This window comes from Anomaloglossus baeobatrachus, chromosome 1 (genome assembly GCF_048569485.1).
Source record: "Anomaloglossus baeobatrachus isolate aAnoBae1 chromosome 1, aAnoBae1.hap1, whole genome shotgun sequence".
In the NCBI taxonomy this organism is placed as follows: Eukaryota; Metazoa; Chordata; class Amphibia; order Anura; family Aromobatidae; genus Anomaloglossus; species Anomaloglossus baeobatrachus.
In genome coordinates, this window is record NC_134353.1 from 328,739,346 (window position 1) to 328,761,754 (window position 22,409).

At 45.5% G+C, this 22,409-nt stretch overlaps 1 protein-coding gene across 2 annotated transcripts in view; it reads right to left on the reverse strand.

Annotated features, from left to right (window-relative positions):
• Positions 1–22,409, reverse strand: part of CDS1 (CDP-diacylglycerol synthase 1) — a 130,107-nt gene that overhangs the window by 47,488 nt on the left and 60,210 nt on the right. For both annotated transcript variants that reach the window (XM_075352000.1, XM_075351993.1), the window contains exons 3-4: positions 19,878–19,974; positions 1,677–1,774 (exon numbers count right to left, since the gene is read on the reverse strand). In XM_075352000.1, the coding sequence (XP_075208115.1) occupies positions 1,677–1,774; positions 19,878–19,974 (195 nt within the window). The remainder of the gene's footprint in view (positions 1–1,676; positions 1,775–19,877; positions 19,975–22,409) is intronic.

Sequence of the window (22,409 nt, forward strand, 5' to 3'; positions counted from 1 at the left end):
GGGGGGAAGATCGCGGCGGGGGGCACATCGGCACAGGCAGGGGCCATCGCGGGAGTGCGCAGGGGAGAGCGCGCAGGGGCTACAAGGGGAGCATTCAATACTCCCAGTGGGAGCAGGAGCGGTAACCTGAAAGCAGCGTCTGTGTGATTCTACAAGTACCAGCCGGTGCACGCTGCAGACATGCTGGAGGAGGGCTTCCCAGACCAACACAAGACTGGGGAGGGTGGTCACCTCCAGATCAGACCTCCCCACTGCACGCTGATTGGAGCGATTGCGCGTCATAGTACGATCGCTCCAATAAGTGCTGCAGAGGCTGGGGGGGCGCCATGTTTGACCTCCTGCTGCGATCTGCTGCAGCTGCTGCAGCACCTCATAGCAGGATCTCACAGAATTGCACTGGTTCAGGCATTGTTTTAGCCGAAACCAGTGCGAACGATGTGGTTGGCGGTTCAGATTTGAACAACCAATCACAACGATCGTCAATGGGGGGTGGCGATGCCACCCCCCCCAGGGTCAAGCAAAGGTCCCCTGCTGTAAGAAACAGCAGGGGACATCATTTGAAAGCCGTTGCTATGGCCATGGCAATCAAATGAACTTTAGGCAGTAAAGTTACGTCCCTGGTCGTTAAGTCACGTAAAAATATGACGTAACTTTACTGCCCACGGTCGTGAAGGGGTTAAACAGTAAGTGCTAGATCATTACTTTCTTTCCAGTGTAATCCATAAATAACTTACATGTGGTAGTCCCATTGTTGAGGAGAGCCATAAGATGAAATACTTAATTAACCTGTGGACATAGAGCACTGTGAGAGTGTGTTCAATGAAATCAATTCTCTATACATAAGCCAGTCAGTCTTCAGAAGAACCCAATATGGCCCCCGATGACATCATAGACCCGCCCATCAGCATCACCATAATAGCCCCAAATGACAGACCCGCCTACGATGACGCCCACCAATCAGCTCATGGACTAACACATTGTTCAACCCACTGACCAATGAACACATCCGGACATGCCCCTTTCCAAGGTTATATCAGGCCATGTTTAAGTTGAAATAAAGCTGTTCTGAGCCAACCTCGATCGAGGAAAGATGACTATCCGACTGTGTGTCTGATCTCATTTTTCAAGCATGCACTTGATCCACACCAATTAGGCAAGGCAGTAGGCAACACGTGACCTCTGATTAAGAGTTCACCCTAACACCATATCTGGGAACACAAAAAATTAAGAGTGATTCCATTACCCCATTCCATCAGGCAAGGCGATTGCAAAACAGGTCACTACACACTATTTTGGGCTCTGAGAAGTATTATCTGAAATATACAACACAACTGCTAACTGTTCAAGAACAAATGGAGCACTCTCATAAGACTTTTCAGTAACACAACATCCAATTTTTTGGGATTTATTTTTTTTAAAGGTAAGTTAGATGTTTAGTTAAGTTTTGTCTCAAAATGATTTCAAATGATTTATTTCTAGTTCCCTATTTGCATAATTATACTCTTTCTATGGTGTGCAATTGTACCTTTCTAAAAAAAAATGGAGCAGAATCATTAGCTTATTTCTAATAATTCTGTTACATGTATAGATAAAACATAGATGCAGAGTTTCAGATTTATAAATCCAGCTTTTTGAAATTGCAATGGAAAGCCAACGATCGAAGACTTTTTACTTACCAACTAAGAGTCCTAAACCATGGTAGATCATAAGACTTGTAGAATCTGTGGCCTATGGATATTATTTCATGGAAGCATTTCACTTGGATTGCAGATACCTGATACATACAAAGAACAAGTGTTAGTCCATCAAAGTATCCATTAAATGTGGCTTTGGAGGGGTTTTGCTGGTCTCCATGTCCCCCATTGGTGATTAACAGCACTGGCTTGTTTGAGCTTTCTCTGCAGACAGCAAACCACTTTATAGAGGCAAACATTAGAACGCTTAGGCTACATTCACACGGTGCGGCCACACAGCCTTTTTCCAGCTTTGTTATGTGAACGTTGCTTTTTTTTATGGCTGCTCTTTTTGCATTTTCGCCCATTGAATTCAATGCGGTGATTAAAAATGCAAAAAAAAAAAAATGCATGATCAAAACCGCATGGAAAACACATGCATTTTGTAGCCACAAGGTGCAGCTTGCGGATATACCCTAAAGGCCCCGTTACACGCTACGATTTATCTGACGATCTCAGTAGCGATGTGACACGCCCAGATCGTAGTTACGTTTTGCCGAGATCGCTCATAGGTCGTTTAGTAGTGGTCACACGTAACGATCTCACAAACGACGCAACATCGTTCACCGATATATTGTTTGACCAAGGCGGTCGTGTGGATGTTGTTCGTCGTTGGCAGGGTGTCAAACGTACCAATAGGTCTGCTGCGTTCCAAACGACAAACAATATTTTGAAACTGAACGACGTGTCAACGATCAACGATTTTCAACCTATTTGCGATCATTCGGAGTCGCACGTAAGTGTCACACGCAACGATGTCGCTAACGATGCCTGATATGCGTCACGGAAACCGTGACCCCGACGACATATCGTCAGATAAATCGAAGCGTGTAACGGGGCCTTTACAGTACGTCATGAACAAATTTCTTGCTTCAAATTGTTTTTTCCTATTTTCAGACCTAGGTGTGTCTTTTGGTTTTGTGTGCCTTATAGTATAAACAATATAGTATATGCAAACACAAAGTCACGGCCAGAAGTGTTGGCACCCTTCAAATTGTTCCAGAAAATGAATTAGTTACACATGTTTTGTTAAATACATATTTATTTCCGTTGTGTGTATTGGAAATTGGACATTATTTCATACAAAACTCCAAAAATGGGCCGGACAAAATTGTTGGTACCCTCAACTTAATAGTTGGTTGCACACCTTGTGGAATAAATAACTGCAATCAATCGCTTCTTTTTTTTTTCCTGCACTCCCAGTCTTTGCAATACATGGGCAGACTATCCACTTCTATGGAGACATTTCGGCCATACTCTACATACCACCCATACTAGCTATAGTAGGTGGTTAGATAGTTCATTGTGGTATAGATAATTGTGCTGTCTTGCATAACCATACACCTATTTTTATATCAACCAGGTATTATTGTATCATGCTATAAATGTATGACTTCATTGTACAATTGTCCAGAAAGGTTGCCACTCTGAGTTTTTATACTCCATTTTAGGCCCTGTGCGCACTAGAAAAAGGATTTTTCTCAAGAAATTTCTTGAGTCTGAAAGATTAGCGCACCTGCGGTCAAAAAACGCACCAATAACGCATGCGTTTTTACCACGTTTTTGATGCATTTTTTCTGCAGGTTGGTCCCTGCTTCTTTTACCATTATCTATGGCAAAAAACGCAGGTACCTGAAGAAAAGAAGTGACATGCACATTCTTTTTCTCAAGAAATTCTGCAGAAAGAATGTTCTTTTTTTAATCCAATTAGTTTTAATTGAAAACACGGCAGATACAAAATCATACATGGTAATTTAAGAGAACAATTGTCAACTGCCCACACATGAGGGCTCCATAAATTAATATACTCCGAGACAATCCAGTTACAATTCCTCTGCCTTACACTTTAACCACACAACAACATGGGGAGGGAGGAGAGGGGAGGAAAGATGGGGACTTCATTCAAGTAAGGGGGAACAAGAACAAAGGGGGAGGGGAAGAAGGTAGGGTTGGGGGGGAAGTGGGGGGGTTTAGTAGGGGTACAGGGTTAGATGCCTGCCTGCATTACCAACCCCAGTCCACCAGCCGGGGACATCAACTCCTCCTAGATTTCTCTCATAAACTGCTGCCTCAGTCAGGGTCTCAATGCTTTAGCCCCCTGGCTAGCCGAGCCAGGGCTATAATTCCATCGGCTCTATCTCAACTAGGTGCTCTTTGCCCGGGGAATAGTTGTGTAATAGGTGTTGCATGGCTGGATGACAGCCAGGGTTCCCATATTGTAAGAATTCTAGTTTTTTGTTTTAGGGAGTGGGCAAGGCAGTATTCATATTGGCATTGTTGGTCGATCCTACTATATAACTCGGCTCCAGAGGGAGCTTCAGAGGCCTTCCACGAATGGCTCAGACACTGTCTGGCAGCTATTAGAATTTGCACAATCAGTCCCCTAAAATTCTGCGGGTACGAGTCTATGCCCAAATTCAGAACTGCCAGCCCTGGGTTGGGGTTGGTGTGCACACCTGTTATTTCACTAATGAGTCTGAAAACTGCTATCCAAAAAGGTTGGACCCTCGGACAGTGCCACCAACAGTGTCCCAGTGATCCCCTCTGGAGGCAGCCCTTCCAACAGAGCGGTGAGTAGTTGGGAATGTAATGCACCAATTTTGCCGGCGTATGGTACCAACGTAGATGCACCTTTTTCAGCTGTTCCAAATGGTTAATGCATTTTGAGGATCTTTGCACCCACTGCGTCGCAGTATGCCACACCGAGGGGGAGGTGTTAATGCCTAAATCTGATTCCCATTTGGTCATGTATGGGAGCTTTTGCTCGTCAGAGGGGTTTTTCAACCATTTGTAGGTTAAAGAGATTCCCGGTTGCCTCATTAGTTTTTTAAACAATAGTGCCTTAACAGTGGGTAAGGTCGGGTTTGATCCCGGGGGGAATTTTGTGCTTAGAAAATGGCGAATCTGCAGGTGTTGATAAAAACACCCCTTTAGGGAGGGGTGCTCCCGAAGTATATCGTTGAAGGGCCTAATCTCTGCACCATCGTAAAAGTCTGCCAAAACTCCAAAACCCGCTGCTTCCCATCTACTCAAATTTGTATATGGAATGTGGGATTCTATTGCTCTGAGCGAAATTTCTGACAGCGGGACCTGGATCTTAGGGATCATCTCATTGCGCCATATGGCTATCGATGCTGTCATAGTAGGGAGACACAGGGTGGACCTAGTACGTTTTAGATATTCCACCTCTATCAGTTTCCTCGTCGAACCCTGGTCTGTCGGAGAGTTCTCAAGTTGAACCCACCTATGGGAGCTCTCCGTGTTCCACCATTCTTTGAGTGATTCTATAAGAGAAGCTTTATAATAGGCCATCACATTAGGCGTACCCAGACCTCCCATTCCATATGGCAGATGCATAATCTTACTAGCAACTCTAGCTCTTTTATTACCCCAAATAAACTTATTGGTCATCGACTGCAGTTTTATCAAATATCTATATGGAATTTTAAGAGGGAGACACCTAAACATATATAGCAGCTTAGGAAGGAACGTCATCTTAAAGGATTGAATTCTCGCCATCCAAGATAGCGACAACTTCTCATACCTGCCTAGAGCCTGACCCAAGTTTTTGAGTAGGTGATCGAGATTGGATCTGATGAGGGAATGGGTTGGTGTCAAACGGATACCTAGATAAGGGATACTGTCTTCGCACCACTGGAAAGGAAAGGCTGCCTCCAAAATCCTTCTGGACCTTGCGGGTACATTAAATGGTAGTACTAAGGACTTAGTGCCATTCAATTTGTAATAAGACACCTCAGAAAAGGTCGACAGGGTGGACATCACTGCTGGAAAGGAATATTCAAGGTTAGTACATGATATTATTACATCATCCGCATATAGACCCAATTTATGTTCATGCTCCCCTACCCTTATACCAGTTATGTTCGGGTTCACCCTAATTGCCTCCGCCAGAGGTTCCACCACCAGAGGAAAAACAATAGGGGACAGCGGGCACCCCTGGCGGGTGCCATTGGTTATAGAAAATTTTAATGAGCGAAAACCCGAGGCTAGAACTGAAGCATTTGGGTGAGAGTACAAGGCCAAAACAGATGACTTAATTCTTCCTTCAAAACCAAATTTCATAAGCACTCTTTCCAGATATCCCCAGTGCACCCTATCAAAGGCCTTTTCGGCGTCGAGTGACAAGAATACACCAGGGACACCCGACTTCTCCATCACCCCAATTAAATCCAGCATCCGCCTGGTGCCATCTTTGGATTGCCTGCCCGCCACAAAACCCACCTGATCCGGGGCTACCAAGGAGGGGATTATTTTATGGAGTCTGGTGGCTACCATTTTTGAGTAAATTTTTAAATCACAGTTGAGCAATGAAATTGGTCTGAAATTCCCAGGGGTATCTGCCGTTTTCCCCGGTTTGGGTAGTGTAGTGATAACTGCTTCTATGTTCTCTGAGGAAATAGTCCCGGCCATTTGCCACAAATTAAAGGTCTTTAGTAAAAAAGGGGCTAGAATAGAGGCAATTGCTGATAATATTCATAGGGAAGCCCATCCGGGCCTGGGGCTGAGTTTCGTTTAGAAGCTCTAATGGTGTCCAAAATTTCCTGTATAGTAAAGGGAAGATTTAAAGATTCTAATTGCCGGTCTGAGACCCGAGGCAATTCCAGACCGTCCAAAAACTCCTGAATTTTTTCCGGTGTTGGCTGAGGGGTTTGCGGGTCATCCCTTAAATTGTACAGGGCAGCATAATACTTGGCAAAGGCGTCTGCTATCCCATTAGGGTGCCTTATAAGTGATCCGTCGGGGCCCTTCAAAAATTCAATTTTAGATTTAATTTCCCGTTTTTTTGTTCTTCTAGCTAGTAAGGTGCTGGCTCTATCCCCCATCGCATAAAAAGTTGATTTACTCTTTTTAAGATTATGTTCATATCTATACAACAGGAGGGATCGCAGTTGAAACCTGCAAGTAAGAATTTCCTTGGACAGTGTAGACGACGGGGAGGCCTTGTTAATAGTTTCTAAGTGTTGAATATGGGCTATAATTTCTTTAATTTCTGCATCATTCTCTCTGCTTTTTCAAGAATGATGCAGTTTTTAAAAACTGCCCTCTAATAACTGATTTGTGTGCAGCCCATAAGGTCTCGTCAGAGACCTCCCCATTGTCATTATGTCCAAAGTATTCCAACAGGCCTGCCACAACCTCCTCCTGAACGTTCTTTTGGTTCAGTAAACTAGTATTAAGTCTCCACTGAGGCACCAAAAATCCACTAGTAGAGTCCTGTACAACCAAAGTTATCGGAGCATGATCCGACCATGTTATCAGACCCACTTCAGCACCCGTACACTTGTGAACAGTCTTACTATCCGTCAGGAAGAAGTCGATCCTGCTGTACGACCGATGCCTTGGGGAAAAGAAAGTATAGTCCCTTTCCGATGCATGAAGGTATCTCCATATGTCATGTAGATGAAACTCCGCGACCAACTGTTTCAGTTCCTTTCCTGACTTAGCGGACCCCGCCGAGCAGTCCATAGATCGGAAAACTGGAGTGTTAAAGTCACCGCAGATTATCTCTGACCCCTGTGCGGTGCTCCTAAACATCTGGAAAAATTTCCGGGCAAATGTTAGTTGAGATGACTTTGGAGCGTAAATCGATGCCAAGGTATACAAAAGCCCATTCAGGGGGCACTTTAGAATAATATATCTCCCGTCTGCGCCATAGGTTACATGAATCATTTTGAAAGCCACAGAGTTTTTAATCAGGATAGCCACTCCTCTTTTTTTTTAGAGTCATTTGCAAAGAACATATGTGGAAATCTTGGATGTAGTAGCCTTTTACTGTCATCAGTAAGAAGGTGAGTTTCTTGAATACATGCTATATCACATTTGGATGCTATAACTTCTCTCCACAGCATGGATCTTTTTGCAGGAGAATTGAGACCCTTCACATTGAGAGACAGAAACTTAATACTCATGGTGGATCCCAGAAAGGACGATGTTTCCAGGCAGGCCGACTGAGAGGCATAGGGCAGGCAGAGGCAGGCAAGGAGGACCAGTTAGGGACGGTGCACGGGTGGAGGGAAAAAACAACAAAAACAAAAAAACTTGAATACTTCAGCTTCATCCTTACCGGACAGCTGGGAAGTACTTGCTCGCCATAGGCGAGAACAACAGAGGGCTTAAGTGACATCACAGGTCACATGAGAGCTACACACGCCTGCGGCTGGCGAGACTCCCTCAAGCTGGTTCCCACTCAGGATTGATCTTTTTCTTCTGAGCATCCCCCTGCTCCCGGCGTGAGTCTGAGTGCATTGTAAGAGGTAATCCCCAGGACTCAAGTAGTTTGCTCAGTTGAGGAGGGGACTGGCATACATGTGTTTTAGAATCCCTGAAGATAATCAGTTTCACCGGGAATCCCCATTTATAGTGTATGTCATGCTCCCTCAGGATTCTGGAGAACTGGGAAAATTCTCTTCTTTTTGCCAGAGTTGCAGCAGACAGGTCCGGGAACACCTTTAAATCATTAAATTTATCTGGGAGGATAGGGTTATCCCTCAGTATCTGGAGCACTGCTTCCTTTGTTTTATAAAAATGCAGTCGTGCCAGCGTGTCCCTGGGCAGAGTGGGGTCGATACCTTTAGGTTTAGGGATTCTATGTATTCTATCCACTATGAGATCTCTTTCTGTGTGTTCTGGGAGCAGTAGTTGGAGAAACTTGTGAAAGAAATCTGCCAGCTCTTTATCAGCTACTGACACAGGAATGCCCCTAATTTTAAGATTGTTCCTTCTGGATCTGTCTTCCAGATCCCCAAGCTTGTTTTTCAGTATTCCCACCTCCTCCTCTAGTGCTGTGTTAGCATCAACCAGATCATTGTGTGACTGAGCAAGTTCGGCCATTTTAGACTCCACATGGTCTGTACGGTCCCCCAGTGATTTGATTTCCTCCTTAACTTCTTTAATCATGTTCTTAAGATCCCTGAAATCCTCCTGCAGTGATGACTTCAGAGAACTGAGCATGGCTTGCAGCCTTTCCTCTGTGAGAGGAGTGCCTGTGACACTGCTTCCCAACCCTGTCTCTTCCTGGTGTAAGGGAGACACTGCAGCAGCAGACATCTTTTGAGGAGAGGGGGATCCCCTATCCCTGGGATAAAAGTCAGTAAGCTTGGCTGGGGGGCCAGATTTCCGGGGTCTACCCTTTGGCATACTGTGCAGGGGGGATTACTCACTGTTTCAGAGGAGAGTTCTCAGCGATTTGAAGCAGCTTTGAGCCAGTTTGTACAGCCACAGCACAGAGCTTCACTCTTAAGCAGCCATTGCCTTCAGCATGCAGGCCACACCCCCCAGAAAGAATGTTCTTGAGAAAAAAAAAAAAAACGCAGTGTGCGCGCACAGCTATTTTTTTTTCCCCTTAGGTTTTGCTGGGGAATGTCTGCAGAAAGAAAGGTTACAACCATTTTCTCAAGAAATTTCTGCAGCAAAAACGCACAAAAAACGCGGGTAAATCACAGTGTGCGCACAGGGCCTTAAATGGTTTTATGATGTTTTTCTGCCACTATTTGTAAATAAAATATTTTTCATGCACTTAAGTTGCTATGCTCCACCGACTAATTATTATAATTAATTATTGAGGGTTAATTTGGTGCCTTATATGTGCAGTCTGTTTGTTGTAATCATTGTATACTTTGGCACATGGCACATGTAACTGCTAATACCGAAGTGGTGCAAGGCCCCTTTTGTTCATTATTGGAAATTGGACATTATTTCATACAGAACTCCAAAAAATGGGCCAGACAAAATTGTTGGCACCCTCAACTTAATAGTTGGTTGCACACCTTGTGGAATAAATAACTGCAATCAATCGCTTCTTATAACCACCAAAAAACTTCTTACACGTCTCCACAGGAATTTTGGACCACTCTTCTTTTGCAAACTGCTCTAGGGCTCTCAAATGTGAAGGGTGCCATCTCTTAAAAATTATAAGATCTCTCCACAGGGGGTTCAATGGGATTTAGATCCGGACTCATTGATCCCACTTAGAACTCTCTAGTGCTTTCTTTCCATCCATTTTTGGCTTGTTCTTTAAGTATGTTTGGCATTACTGTCCTACTGGAAGACCTATGACACAAACCCAACTTTATGACACTGGGCAGTACATTGAGACCCAAAATTCTTTGGTAACCTTCATATTTCATGATGTCCTGCACACAGCCAAGGCAAACAGTGCCAGAGGCAGCAAAACAACCCCAAAACATCTTTGGCCCTCCACCATATTTGACTGTAGGTACTGTGTTCTTTTCCTGCTCAGCAGCAGGAAATGGATAGGAAGGAGGTGACGTCCGGTCATCAGGCCAGCGAGCGCTTGCGCATAACGCTGGAGTAATAGGGGAAAGTGCGGTCACGAGGTTATGGGCGGCACTTACTGATGACACTCACAGCGCCGCCCATAACCTCGTGCCCGAGCAAAGCGTCACCAGCGGTCACACGTGCACGGCACCGCTACAGTGGAACAGCACATGCGCGGGACCACGGGCACCCAGGGGCGGCGTCCTGAGCTTTGAAATTCAGCATTCGGGGGCGGCGTAAATCTGCAGGAGGAACAGCAACGGACCCCAGGCAGCCCGCCCCCATGGAAGATTTAAGAAATTTGCATAAGAAAAGGTACAAGTTTACAAAGTGTTTATTTTGGTATAAAAGGTGCCACAAAAACTATAGGAAGCTTCCTAGAATGCAGCCCAGGAGCTGCAGAGGGGGGAACTTTTAGCTTTATAGCTAAATTTCTGATGACAGGTTCCCTTTAAGTAATGCATGGTATTCTCTAAGAACAAGAGAAATTCTGTTTAAAGCATTTTCATAAATTTATGAACGGAAATCTAAAGGTGATCACTAAACCATGAACAAAGACAGGAAACACCACAGGACTTTGTCTTCTCAATGATAGCACAATTAGGACTCTAAATGTAATAAAAACGACCAAGCTGCTTTATACAATCATTGATAACATGGAGGTCCAAGTTCAGCATTTCTCTGTGTTAGAAGGCAAAGCAACCATTGTGACAACTACATAACTGCTAAATGACAGTGACATTTTTATAGGTCATGGTTAACTTCTACTCAGTAAGACAGAGCAAACCCTTTTAATGAAGGGACAGTCAGCCCTCCTGAAGTGTCTAATTTAGTAAATGCTTGTGTTGCCCATAAAATAACAATTCTGAAGCATCTTTTCACACGACTTTACTTTGTGGCGTTCCTCTGTTTTCCCTCCTACAAATGTATGACTAAACAGGGTTTCTCTAAACACATAATCTAGAAGTGTTATAATATGGGGGATACAAGAATGAACTAAAGCAGATGTTAGGTACTCTCTAACGCACCATTCCAGTGTTTTTTTCTTTTTTTTTTTTCTTGCAGCATAGGAGTGGTGTTACTAACATAAGGTCCCTGCACCTAGTCTCTACCTGACGTCTTAAGCCCTTCTCGGTGCCGCTCTGGTCAAGTGCCATCATCATCATCTGTCCAGACGTCAGAGGTAACAGTCACATTCTCTCAATGTAACAGTCAGAACAAGGCTCCCAAAGACGAACACTGAATTAGGACTTCCGACCAGCAAACAATGGCGCGATTCGGCAGGTCAAAAACTGCTGGAGTCTTACCAGAGATGCACAGATGACAGATGAAGACAACGGCTGGTAAGTATGAGACTAAGTGCAGGGACTTAATATCAGTGGAACCCCGGAAGTGCTGAAATAATGAAACAAAAGCTGGTGTGTTGCTTTAACTAATCACAAACCTAACAACCGTGTTCATTTAACCCCTTGACAACCGGCCGAATTTGTGCTTTACGGGTTTTTTTCGCCTTTCTTCTTCCGAGAGACGTAACTTTTTTTATTCTTCAATCAATATGGTCATGGGAAGGCTGTTTTTTGCGGAACGAGCTGTACTTTTAAATGAAACCATGAGATTTACCATATAGTGTACTGGAAAACGGCAAAAAGATTCCAAACATGGAAAAATTTGCAAAAAAAAAGTGCGATTGCACTACTGTTTTTGAGATATTTTATTCACAGTGTCCACTACATGGTAAAACGGATGTGTCGGTATGATGCTTCAGGTATGTACGAGTTTGTCAACACTAAACATGAATAGGTTTACTTATATCTAAAAATATCAGAAGTTTGTCCAAAAAAATTACATTTTTGTATACTCACCGTAAAATGTCTTCCTTGGAGCCTTTCATTGGGGGACACAGACAGTGGGTATTATGATGTCTCCAGGGAGGCGTGACACTAGATTTGCAAAAGTGTTAGCTCCCCCCCCCCCCACAGCATATACCCTAGCTAGGCAGGAAACTAGTAGCTCAGTTTGGTGTAAAAGCAGTAGGAGAAGGACAACCAAAACCACAAGGGCGGGAGCTGTGTCCCCCAATGAAAGGCTCCAAGGAAGACATTTTACGGTGAGTACACAAAAATGTCATTTCCTTTCTCGCCTTTTCATTGGGGGACATAGACAGTGGGACGTCCCAAAGCAGTCCCTGGGTGGGAACTGAACTATTAACAGTGTATAACATCAGACTAAGAGCTGACTAACGACTGCAACTGCAGCGAACATATATCAAAACACTGTCAAAAAAAACGAGCAGTGGCCACTTATAAATGGGCCACTGCCACCTGAAGGACTTGTCCTCCAAGAGCAGCATCCGCGGAGGCATGCGTATGCACTCTGTAGAATTTTGTAAACGTGTGCACACTAGACCAGGTAGCGGCCTTGCAAAGTTGGGCCACCGAAGCCTGATGGCGGATAGCCCAGGAAGCACCCACTGCTCGCGTAGAGTGGGCCCGCACAGATTGAGGGGGAACAGAACCTCGTGCTTTGTATGCCTCACAGATGGCAGTCCTAATCCATCGAGAAATCGTGGATTTAGAAGCCGGATTGCCCTTTTTGTGTCCTTGTGAGAGGACGAAGAGGGCATCGGACTTGCGCAACGGCACTGTTCTGGAGATGTAGATCCGCAGAGCCCTGACAAGATCTAGAGTGTGAAGGGCTTTTTCCAAAAAGTGGACCGGGACCGGGCAGAATGACGGCAACACAATGTCCTCGTTTAAGTGGAAAGAAGATACGACCTTCGGGAGAAAAGCGGGGGAAGGCCAAAGGACCACCTTATGATGGAAAATCAGGTAAGGTGAACTACAGGAAAGAGCCGCTAGTTCGGACACTCGCCTGATAGAGGTAATGGCGACTAAAAAGGCAACCTTCCAGGACAGTTGTTGAAGAGAGATTTCTCTCAGATGTTCGAAGGGAGGAAGCTGAAGAGCTCCGAGAACCAGATTCAGATCCCAGGGATCTAAGGGGTGGCGATAAGGAGGGACCAAATGCGCCACCCCTTAAAGAAAGGTACAGACCTGAGGGCAAGAAGCCAGCCGCTTCTGGAAAAATACTGACAAGGCAGAAACCTGTCCTTTAAGGGTACTGAGAGCTAGTCCAGAGTCCAGACCGTCTTGCAGAAAGGCAAGAACATTAGGGATTGAAAAGGTAAGGGGCGACCGATTATGACAGTCACACCAGGAAAGATAGATCTTCCAGGTCCTGTGGTAGATACTGGCGGAGGAGAGATTCCGAGCATAAAGCATGGTATGAACTACCTTAGAAGAAAGACCTGATTTTGCTAGAATCAAGGATTCAAGCGTCACGCCGTCAAATGCAGCTGTGCTGTATTCTGGTGGAATATTGGACCTTGCGACAGAAGATCCGGGCGGTCGGGAAGACGCCAGGGAGTGTCGCCGAGCAGTTGGAGAAGCTCTGGGTACCAGGCTCTCCTGGGCCAGTCTGGGGCCACGAGGATCACCGGGATTCCCTCCGCTTTGATTTTCTTGATTACTCTCGGAATGAGAGGAAACGGAGGGAAGATGTAGGGTAGGCTGAACTGTGCCCACGGAAAGACTAGGGCGTCGGAGCCGATCGCTAGATGGTCTCTCGACCGGGATATGAAGGGACATATTTTGGCATTCATTCAAGACGCCATGAGGTCCACATCCGGGAGTCCCCAACGAAGAGTGATCTGATGGAACACTTCGTCGTGGAGGGACCATTCCCCTGCCGCTAGACCTTGCCTGCTGAGAAAGTCTGCGGCCCAGTTGTCTACCCCTGGGATATGGACAGCTGAAATAATGGGGATGTGCTTCTCTGCCCAAAGAAGAATTCTGGATACTTCCTTCATCGCTGCCTTGCTGCGAGTTCCTCCCTGACGGTTGATGTAAGCCACGGCCGTGGCATTGTCTGACTGGATCCGAACAGGGAGGCCCAATTGTAAGGGTTGAAAATTCTGAAGGGCCAAAAATATGGCTCTGATCTCCAGAACATTGATGTGCAGGGAGCGCTCGGAAGGAGACCAGCGTCCGTGAACAGTGTGGTGGAGAAACACCGCCCCCCAGCCTATCAGGCTGGCATCCGTCGTGACTTTTTGCCAGTAGACCGGGCAGAAAGACTTCCCTTGAGATAGGGATGAGGCTTGTGTCCACCAGACGAGGGAGCTGAGCGCAGACCGAGATAAGTGGACTGACCGGTCTAGGGAAGCTGGATTCTTGTCCCAGGAGGATAGAAGATCCAGTTGTAGAGGGCGCAGATGGAATTGGGTAAAGGACACGGCTTCTATGACCGTCACCATCTTGCCTAACACTCTCATTCCATTCCGAAGGGATGTGTGACGGCGAGAGCGGAGGGATTGGGCGGCCCGGATCAGGGAAGACCTCTTGTCCTCTGGAAGAAAAACCCGGGACTGAGCCGTGTCTATCAGCATACCTAAAAGGGTGATGCGCTGATGAGGAATGAGGGATGACTTGTTGAAGTTGATAAGCCACCCTAGCCTTGACAGCGTGTCTAGGCAAATCTGCACGCTTTCTGAGCAAACTTGAAGAGAGCTCCCTTTGACAAGAAGGTCGTCCAAATACGGAACGACCAGGATGCCTCTGGGGTGTAAAATGGACATGACTGCCGCCATGACCTTTGTGAAGACGCGAGGCGCAGTGGCCAGCCCAAAGGGGAGGGCCCTGAATTGGAAATGACGGTGTCCTACGGCAAAGCGAAGGAACCGTTGATGAGAGACACATATGGGAATGTGTAAATAAGCATCTTGAACGTCTATGGAAGCTAGGAATTCTCCAGGTTCCATGGCGGCTAGCACTGCTCTCAATGACTCCATTCGGAAGGTCCGAATCCGTACGAATTTGTTCAGCCGTTTGAGGTCCAAGATAGGGCGGACAGAGCCATCTTTTTTGGGAACGACAAAGGTTTGAATAGAAACCTTTGCCGCGCTGTTCCAGGGGCACTGGAATGATAGCCTCTTTACAGAAAGCAAATGTTATGGCCTGAAATAAGGCCTGGCTTTGCGTTTTGGACTTTGGAAGACGAGAACGCAGAAACCTGTTGGCTGGCAGGGAATGGAAATTGATCTTGTAACCTGAAGTGACGATTTCTCGAACCCAAGCATCGTGAGTGTGGTCTAGCCAGACATCCCGAAAAAGCAGAAGCCTGATGGTTTTGGGGGGCAGGCCAAAAGGACTGCCTGCGCCAAAGAGATTTTTTAAAATTCCTGGATACAGGCCACTTTTGAGGTAGAATGGTACTTTTACCACTAGTCATCTCAGATATGAGTTTGTACAGGGATTCTCCAGACGCAGGCCATGGAAGGGGAGTGTGGACAGGGATTTCTTGAATGCACTGTCCGCATTCCATATTTTAAGCCAAAGGACTCTGCGGGCAAAGAAAGCATTGGCCGCCGATAGGGCTGACAAACTAGCTGCATCTAGGGAGCCGTGAAGAAAATAATTAGAGGCTAGAGAGAAGAAATCAAGGATCTCAAAAGCCGCCGGGGGAATATTACAAGAGCGAAGCATCCTGCGTAGGTTCTTGCTCCACACCTCCATAGCTCTCGCAACCCATGTTAAGGCAAACAGGGGGCGAAGAGAGGAGCAGAAGCCTGGAAAATAGGTTTGACCGCAGCATCAACTGCGCGGTCGGACGAGTCCTTGAGAGACGCGTTGTCTGAAACAGACATGACCGTGTGTTTAGGGAGTCTGGATACTGGCGGATCCACAAAGGGGGGTACTGACCAGGGCTTAACCATTTCAGAGGGAAAGGGATAAGCGAATGAAGAGAAGGGTTTTATATTAAACCTTCTATCAGGGTGATCCCACCGTTTAGATATAATTTGCCGAAAAACCGGATCCTGAGCAAAGGATTTAGGAGGCTTCTTGGCCCCCTTGATTGCCGACTGAGAAGTCGGGTCAGGAGGCTGATCAGAGATCGACAGAGAGTGATTGACAGCCGAAATTAGTGTGTCTTCTATATGCCTAGACTCAGAAAGGACATCTGAATCAGAGTCAGAGTCTTGAGAAATGTGACTACTAAAAGTCACAGAGCCCGGGTCAGACTGACCATCGTCCGAGTCTGAAGAGGCGTAGAGGTCGCAATGGCGCCTTTTGGAAACAGCCTTTTTACGTTCTGGGGAAGAGGGACCAGATGAAGCAGGCGGGCTCCTCTGAGGGAGCTGAGCCAGGGGAAGGCTGTGGGAGCCTGAGGACGGCTAGGATATCTGAGCGGCAAGGTCATCTAACCTTTTAGACATTAGAAGAGCCCATGCAGGCATTACGTCATCAGACGGGGGAGCTGCCTGGCCGGTGGCCGGAGCAGAATCCAGAGACTGCATGGCATCCTGGTCCGGCAACGGGGTCTGTTGTGATACGGTAGAAGGCGCATCGCAGCCCCGGCATAGTGGATAGCTTCGGCCATTAGAAAACGAGCATCCATAGGTGGTACAGGCATAGTACAGGTCCATGGGGGACGCCTGGGAAGCTTTATCACCCTTGCGGTTACGCATGTCAGCAATAGAGTCCTACAGGCCTATAGGGGTAGAGTTATATGAGTGAGGAGCCACTAGCAGTATAATAAAGTGACTGCTATGCAGAGCCGGTGTATACCGTAGCAAAATGGCATACACTGTCAAACAGCTGGCCTATACCTGCATGCAGAGCCAGTATATACCGCTAATAGCTGATATACACCGCTAGCCAGCAGGCACACACCGCTAGAGAGACAGCGATATACCGCTGAGCAGAGCGGTATATAGCGCTGCAGAAGTGCAGAGCCAAGGAGGCGATCTCACCCGAGTCTGCTCCCCATGTGGAAAATGGCGTCCAGTGTTCCTGGCAGCATGGAGGAGAGAGACGGCCCACGGAGGCTGATTGGTCTCAGGGCTGGGACTAAGTGTGATGGCCAATCGGAAAGGAGCTGCTCCTGAGTGAGGGAGCGGCTTCCAGAGCAGTGAGGGGGGGGCGTTGCTAGAATGCAGGCCGAAGCCGGGGGCTAAATTAATGATGCTCCCCGGGATCACGGCCTGCATTGGCCCACCGGCGCCGTTCCAGGCGGCGGTTTGGATGCAGGGGACAGATGACTCGTCGTCTCCCTACCTGCTCCTGGCTCCGTTTGAAGACGCGTCGGTGATGGATGCGGGGATCTCAGGGACGCATCTTCGGCTCAAGGCTGAAGCAGGTCCTCGGCTCTGCTAGCCCTCTGGAGCTACCTTGGTGTGAGGTGCTTCCAGGGAGCCTGGAGGGGTACGCAGACCCGACCACTTGGGCGCGAGGGAAGACTGAAAGCTTGTGCACGCCAGGTTTCCTCTGCCCGTACACGGGGGGAACGGGGGTGGCAAGGCACCCTGTTATTGCCCCATAATCAAAAATAGAATGAATAAGAAAAAGAAAACAAAATAAAAAGTAAAAATAAAAACAAAATAAGCTGGCCTGAGGCACCTCTGATGGAGCGCAGTCCAGACATGTCAGCCTCCCTGCTGACACTAGAACAAACTGAGCTAGTTTCCTGCCTAGCTAGGGTATATGCTGTGGGGGGAGGAGCTAACACTTTTGCAAATCTAGTGTCACGCCTCCCTGGAGACATCATAATACCCACTGTCTGTGTACCCCAATGAAAAGGCGAGAAAGGAAAGTGGCGTACTTTTTGCGCCATTTTCCGCGACCTGTAGCGTTCTAATTTTCGGGATATTTGGCTCAGTGATGACTTAATTTTTGCGTCTCCAGCTGGCGTTTTTTTTTTGTTTTAAATGTACCATTTTTGCGCAGATGCTACCTTTTGATTGCCTGCATTTTGCGCAATATTTGTGACAACCAAAACACGTAATTTTGGCGTTTGGCATTTTTCTGCCGCTATGTTGTTTACCGATCAGATTAATTGATTTTATATTTTGATAGATCGGGCATTTCTTTTGCCAACACTTACTCCTCTCCTCTTCCCCTTGACATCGGGGTTTCTCAAGGCTCAGTTCTAAGACTCTTCTTCTCTCTCCATCTATACACCGCCTGCCCCTATTGGACAAACCATCAGCACTACTGTCTCTCTGCAGGGACAGGTGCTGGCCCAAACCTCCACACTACAGAAGCAGTAACCAGTGTGAGCGCAGCTCCTGAGTTACATACATGGCTGTCCTTATGCAGCAAGCATGGGCTGACAGGAGGCAGTGGAGCAACCTTCTACCACAGCGCTACCATCACACTTCACACTTGCCGTGTGCACTTTGCATTTTGATTGTTAGAGCAGCAGACAGAAGCTACTGCTCGACTAATCATCATTGTCCTTACACTTAGGGGTACTTTACACACTACGACATCGCAGGTGCAATGTCAGTGGGGTCAAATCGAAAGTGACGCACTTCCGGCGTCGCTGTCGACATCGGAGTATGTGAATCGTTTTTACTACGATTAACGAGCGCAAAAGCGTCGAAATCGTATGATCGGTGTAGCGTCGGTCATTTCCATAATTTCGGAAGGACCGATATTACGATGTTGTTCCTCGTTCCTGCGGCAGCACACATCGCTGTATGTGAAGCCGTAGGAGCGAGGAACATCTCCTTACCTGCGTCCCGGCTGCAATGAGGAAGGAAGGAGGTGGGCGGGATGTTTACGTTCCCCTCATCTCCGCCCCCCTGCTTCTATTGGCCGCCTGCCGTGTGACATCGCTGTGACGCCGCACAACCCGCCCCCTTAGGAAGGAGGCGGTGCACCGGCCAGAGCGACGTCGCAGGGCAGGTAAGTGCATGTGAAGCTGCCGTAGCGATAATTTTCGCTACGGCAGCTATCACAAGATATTGCAGCTGCAACGGGGGCGGGGACTATCGCGCTCGGCATCGCTACCATCGGCTTGCGATGTCATAGTGTGCAAAGTACCCCTTAGTCCCACCCTCCCTCTTTAACTTGCAGCCAATCAGAGTTTAGCTCCCTCGGACTGCCCCAGCCCCTGCAAAAAAAGAAAACGGTGGATTTCCTAAAAAAAAAGTTCAGCAGTGGATAATAAAGGGAAAAAAATTGCATTGTGCCGCTAACTTGAGTCAAGCGTCAAGTGCCCTGTGCGATCGCACATAGTGAAGGTGGGCCATGCCAACACACAGTAACTGCACTTAGACAGATCCTGGCTGATGTCCAGATCATGTAGTTGTAGGACAACCCTTATTTAATATAATGATGGCTGGACCTTACATAAACACTTTTACTTAGTGTCCCATTCTATTTCCTTATAGATTGTAATCTTGCAGGCCGAGCCCGCCCTCCTCCTCTAACTGTTGATCTAGGAGTTATTTTATATTGTCTTTACTGTCTGGACACGTCCCTGCTTAATTGTAAAGTGCTGCGGAATAGGTTAGTGCTATACACATAAATTATTATTAGCTGGCGATCGCGGATGGCCACGTAATTGCACGTATGCAATTTCATATGGACAGAAATAGTAGGAGTAGGGAGTTCCCTGGAAGTGAGAAGAATTTGCAGGGATTCCCCTGGTATTAGGGTTGGGAATCACTGACCCACACAGATATTTTACATTTTTGATATCTGGCACTGATGTCCATAAAGCTGCACACAACTATGCAGTATATGAGACCTCATGATGATTTTGTGACAATTGCAATGAGAAGTCAATGAAAAACAGTGAAGGAAGCTGGCACAAGTTTTCATTTGGAATTGGACAATCTTGGCAAAAGAGCAATAAAAATAAGAAATGGGAAAAGGTATTTTATCACAGCATTTTCACATTGGGGTTCAATGAAAGGACACTTTTCAGATTCAATTGAATGGACGGGTGTAATGCTGTTTAGTTTGTTTTTTAAAAAAAAAAAAATGCCAGAAAACTTACCAAAACTATCAGCATAGCAGGTCCCAAGTAGATGAGGAAGAAAAACAGCGTAATCATTGTTAAGCTGAAAATACCCCGAATCCACCAGTTCTTCCATCTGAAATATATAAAACATGAAATCAGCTTTCAGAACGATCATCTGTGATCAAGTGAAGAATTACAACTGGCTGTGCCATTGATGTGAAAAGTCAGCAGAGCAAATAGTGTGTGCACTAAATAGCGAGAGACCCCATCTAAGTCAGTTTGTACTATTGAAATGATGGCTGTCTGGACTGGTATATTTTATTCATGACAAATAGCTTAAGAAGAATCTTCAACAGAAGATAACCCTTTAAAAAGGGATATCTCAAGTTCATAAATGGTTAAAACCTTCCGCCTACCCTCTGTTTTGATTAAGAGCTAAGGGTGCCACAAGGGTGCCAGCTTTATATAGCCAGAGAAGGGCAGCGATAAATGGAAAACAAGGCGTAAACTAAAATGTTTGGCCACACCGAGGGTGCATTGAGCGCCTGTACTTGGTTTGAACAGTCATTCTCTGCTGACGGACTATTTAAAAATTCCCCCTTTAATCCCCCCACCCCCTTTCTTAAGAATATAGAGTTTTTCGGGGTTTGTTTGTTTGTTTTTTTTCCATTTTCTAGTGTTCAGTTGTTGCATAGAATACCAGCCACCCTTTAGCCCCATTCTGGCTGGTTACCTAAACAAGAAGTGTGTGGTGCAAGCTATTCCTATCCTTTACAGCCTGATCGTTGGGCTCTAAAGCCGGTCAGATGGCAGGATCAGACTAGCCTCAGTGTTCATGTGCTTCTCCAATGTAGAGGCAAAGCTGCAACCATGCCACTAGTGTGAAATTTCAATCTTCAGTAGTGAACCGCCTCCCCGGCAAAGCAGGAAGCCAGGGGCAAGGAGCAGTGTGCTCCTGATGCTGCATCTTGAGGCAACTCCTTCAACTGCAAAGATTTATTTCTTGAATTTTATGTTAAATACTTATGTATTAAGGGAATTCTCCAGCTTGAACAACACTCCTATGGTTCTGGCGCGAAACAGACACATGGACTAAATGAATGAAAAGTGGATCTTTACAAAATATAGAATAACTCAAAAACCATATTATCAAATACGTATAAGTAAGAAGCACTGCAGCACTCTCCAATACTCCTTGAGCAAACAATGAAAAGCAACAGAAATCAAAATACTGGTGCTCAAGAAAAAATATAATTATGTATATTTATATAAAGAATATAGATAGATATAGATATATTTATCTATATATGTGTAATATGTATGAAAATATATATATATATTTTCATACATTAGTGTATGTATCTGTGTGTGTATATATTATATATATATATATGTATATATTTACACACAGCCACCGCCTCCTGTTCCATAGGCATTATTACTTAAGCACCACCTGCCTGGGGCTGTTCCGCCCTTCATCCATGTTTGCTGGTCTGGCACTGTGGGGGCCAGTTCTGACATTGTGCTGGTGTGTGTGGTTCTGCCACACGCGCTGGCACCTGGACTGCCCTTTTACTCGCAGTTGTCAGCCCTTGCAGCATGGGAGCGGTTCTGACACTTCTCAGGTAGGTGATGTTCTTATACGGTCCTGCGCATTACACGAGACCTTAGGGTACGTATATAACTTATAAATATAGTGTAGGGACCCCCTTATAGAGATTTGCCGTGACGGGGCAGGGGGGCTCAAATCATTGATCAATTATTTGCCAAAAATCTCATTGAATTGTCACAGTAGGAATGAATTTGTGAATTTTACACTTTTTACTTTGTTACTTTGTTGCATGCCACTCATAGGCAGTGCTGGCTCCCCTCCTTTTTGCATATATATATATATATATATATATATATATATATATATATATATATATATATATATATATATATATTATATATATATATTATATATACACACACACACACATTCATACATTATATATATATATACACATACACACATACATATATATATATATATATATATATATATATATATATATAAATAATATAGATATATCTCTATATACAGTCATGTGAAAACGTTTGGGCACACCTATTAATGTTAACCTTTTTTCTTTATATTAATTTGGGTTTTTGCAACAGCTATTTCAGTTTCATATATCTAATAACTGATGGACTGAGTAATATTTCTGGATTGAAATGAGGTTTACTGTACTAACAGAAAATGTGCAATCCGCATTTAAACAAAATTTGACCAATGCAAAAGTACATTTATCAATTTCTTGATTTGAACACTACTAACTACTTTTTACTGATTTACTAAAGCATTAAATTGGTTTTATAACCTCATTGAGCTTTGAACTTCATAGGCAGGCGTATCCAATCATGAGAAAAGGTATTTAAGGTGGCCACTTGCAAGTTGTTCTCCTATTTAAATCTCCTATGAAGAGTGGCATCATGGGCTCCTCAAAACAACTCTCAAATGATCTGAAAACAAAGATTATTCAACATAGTTGTTCAGGGGAAGGATACAAAAAGTTGTCTCAGAGA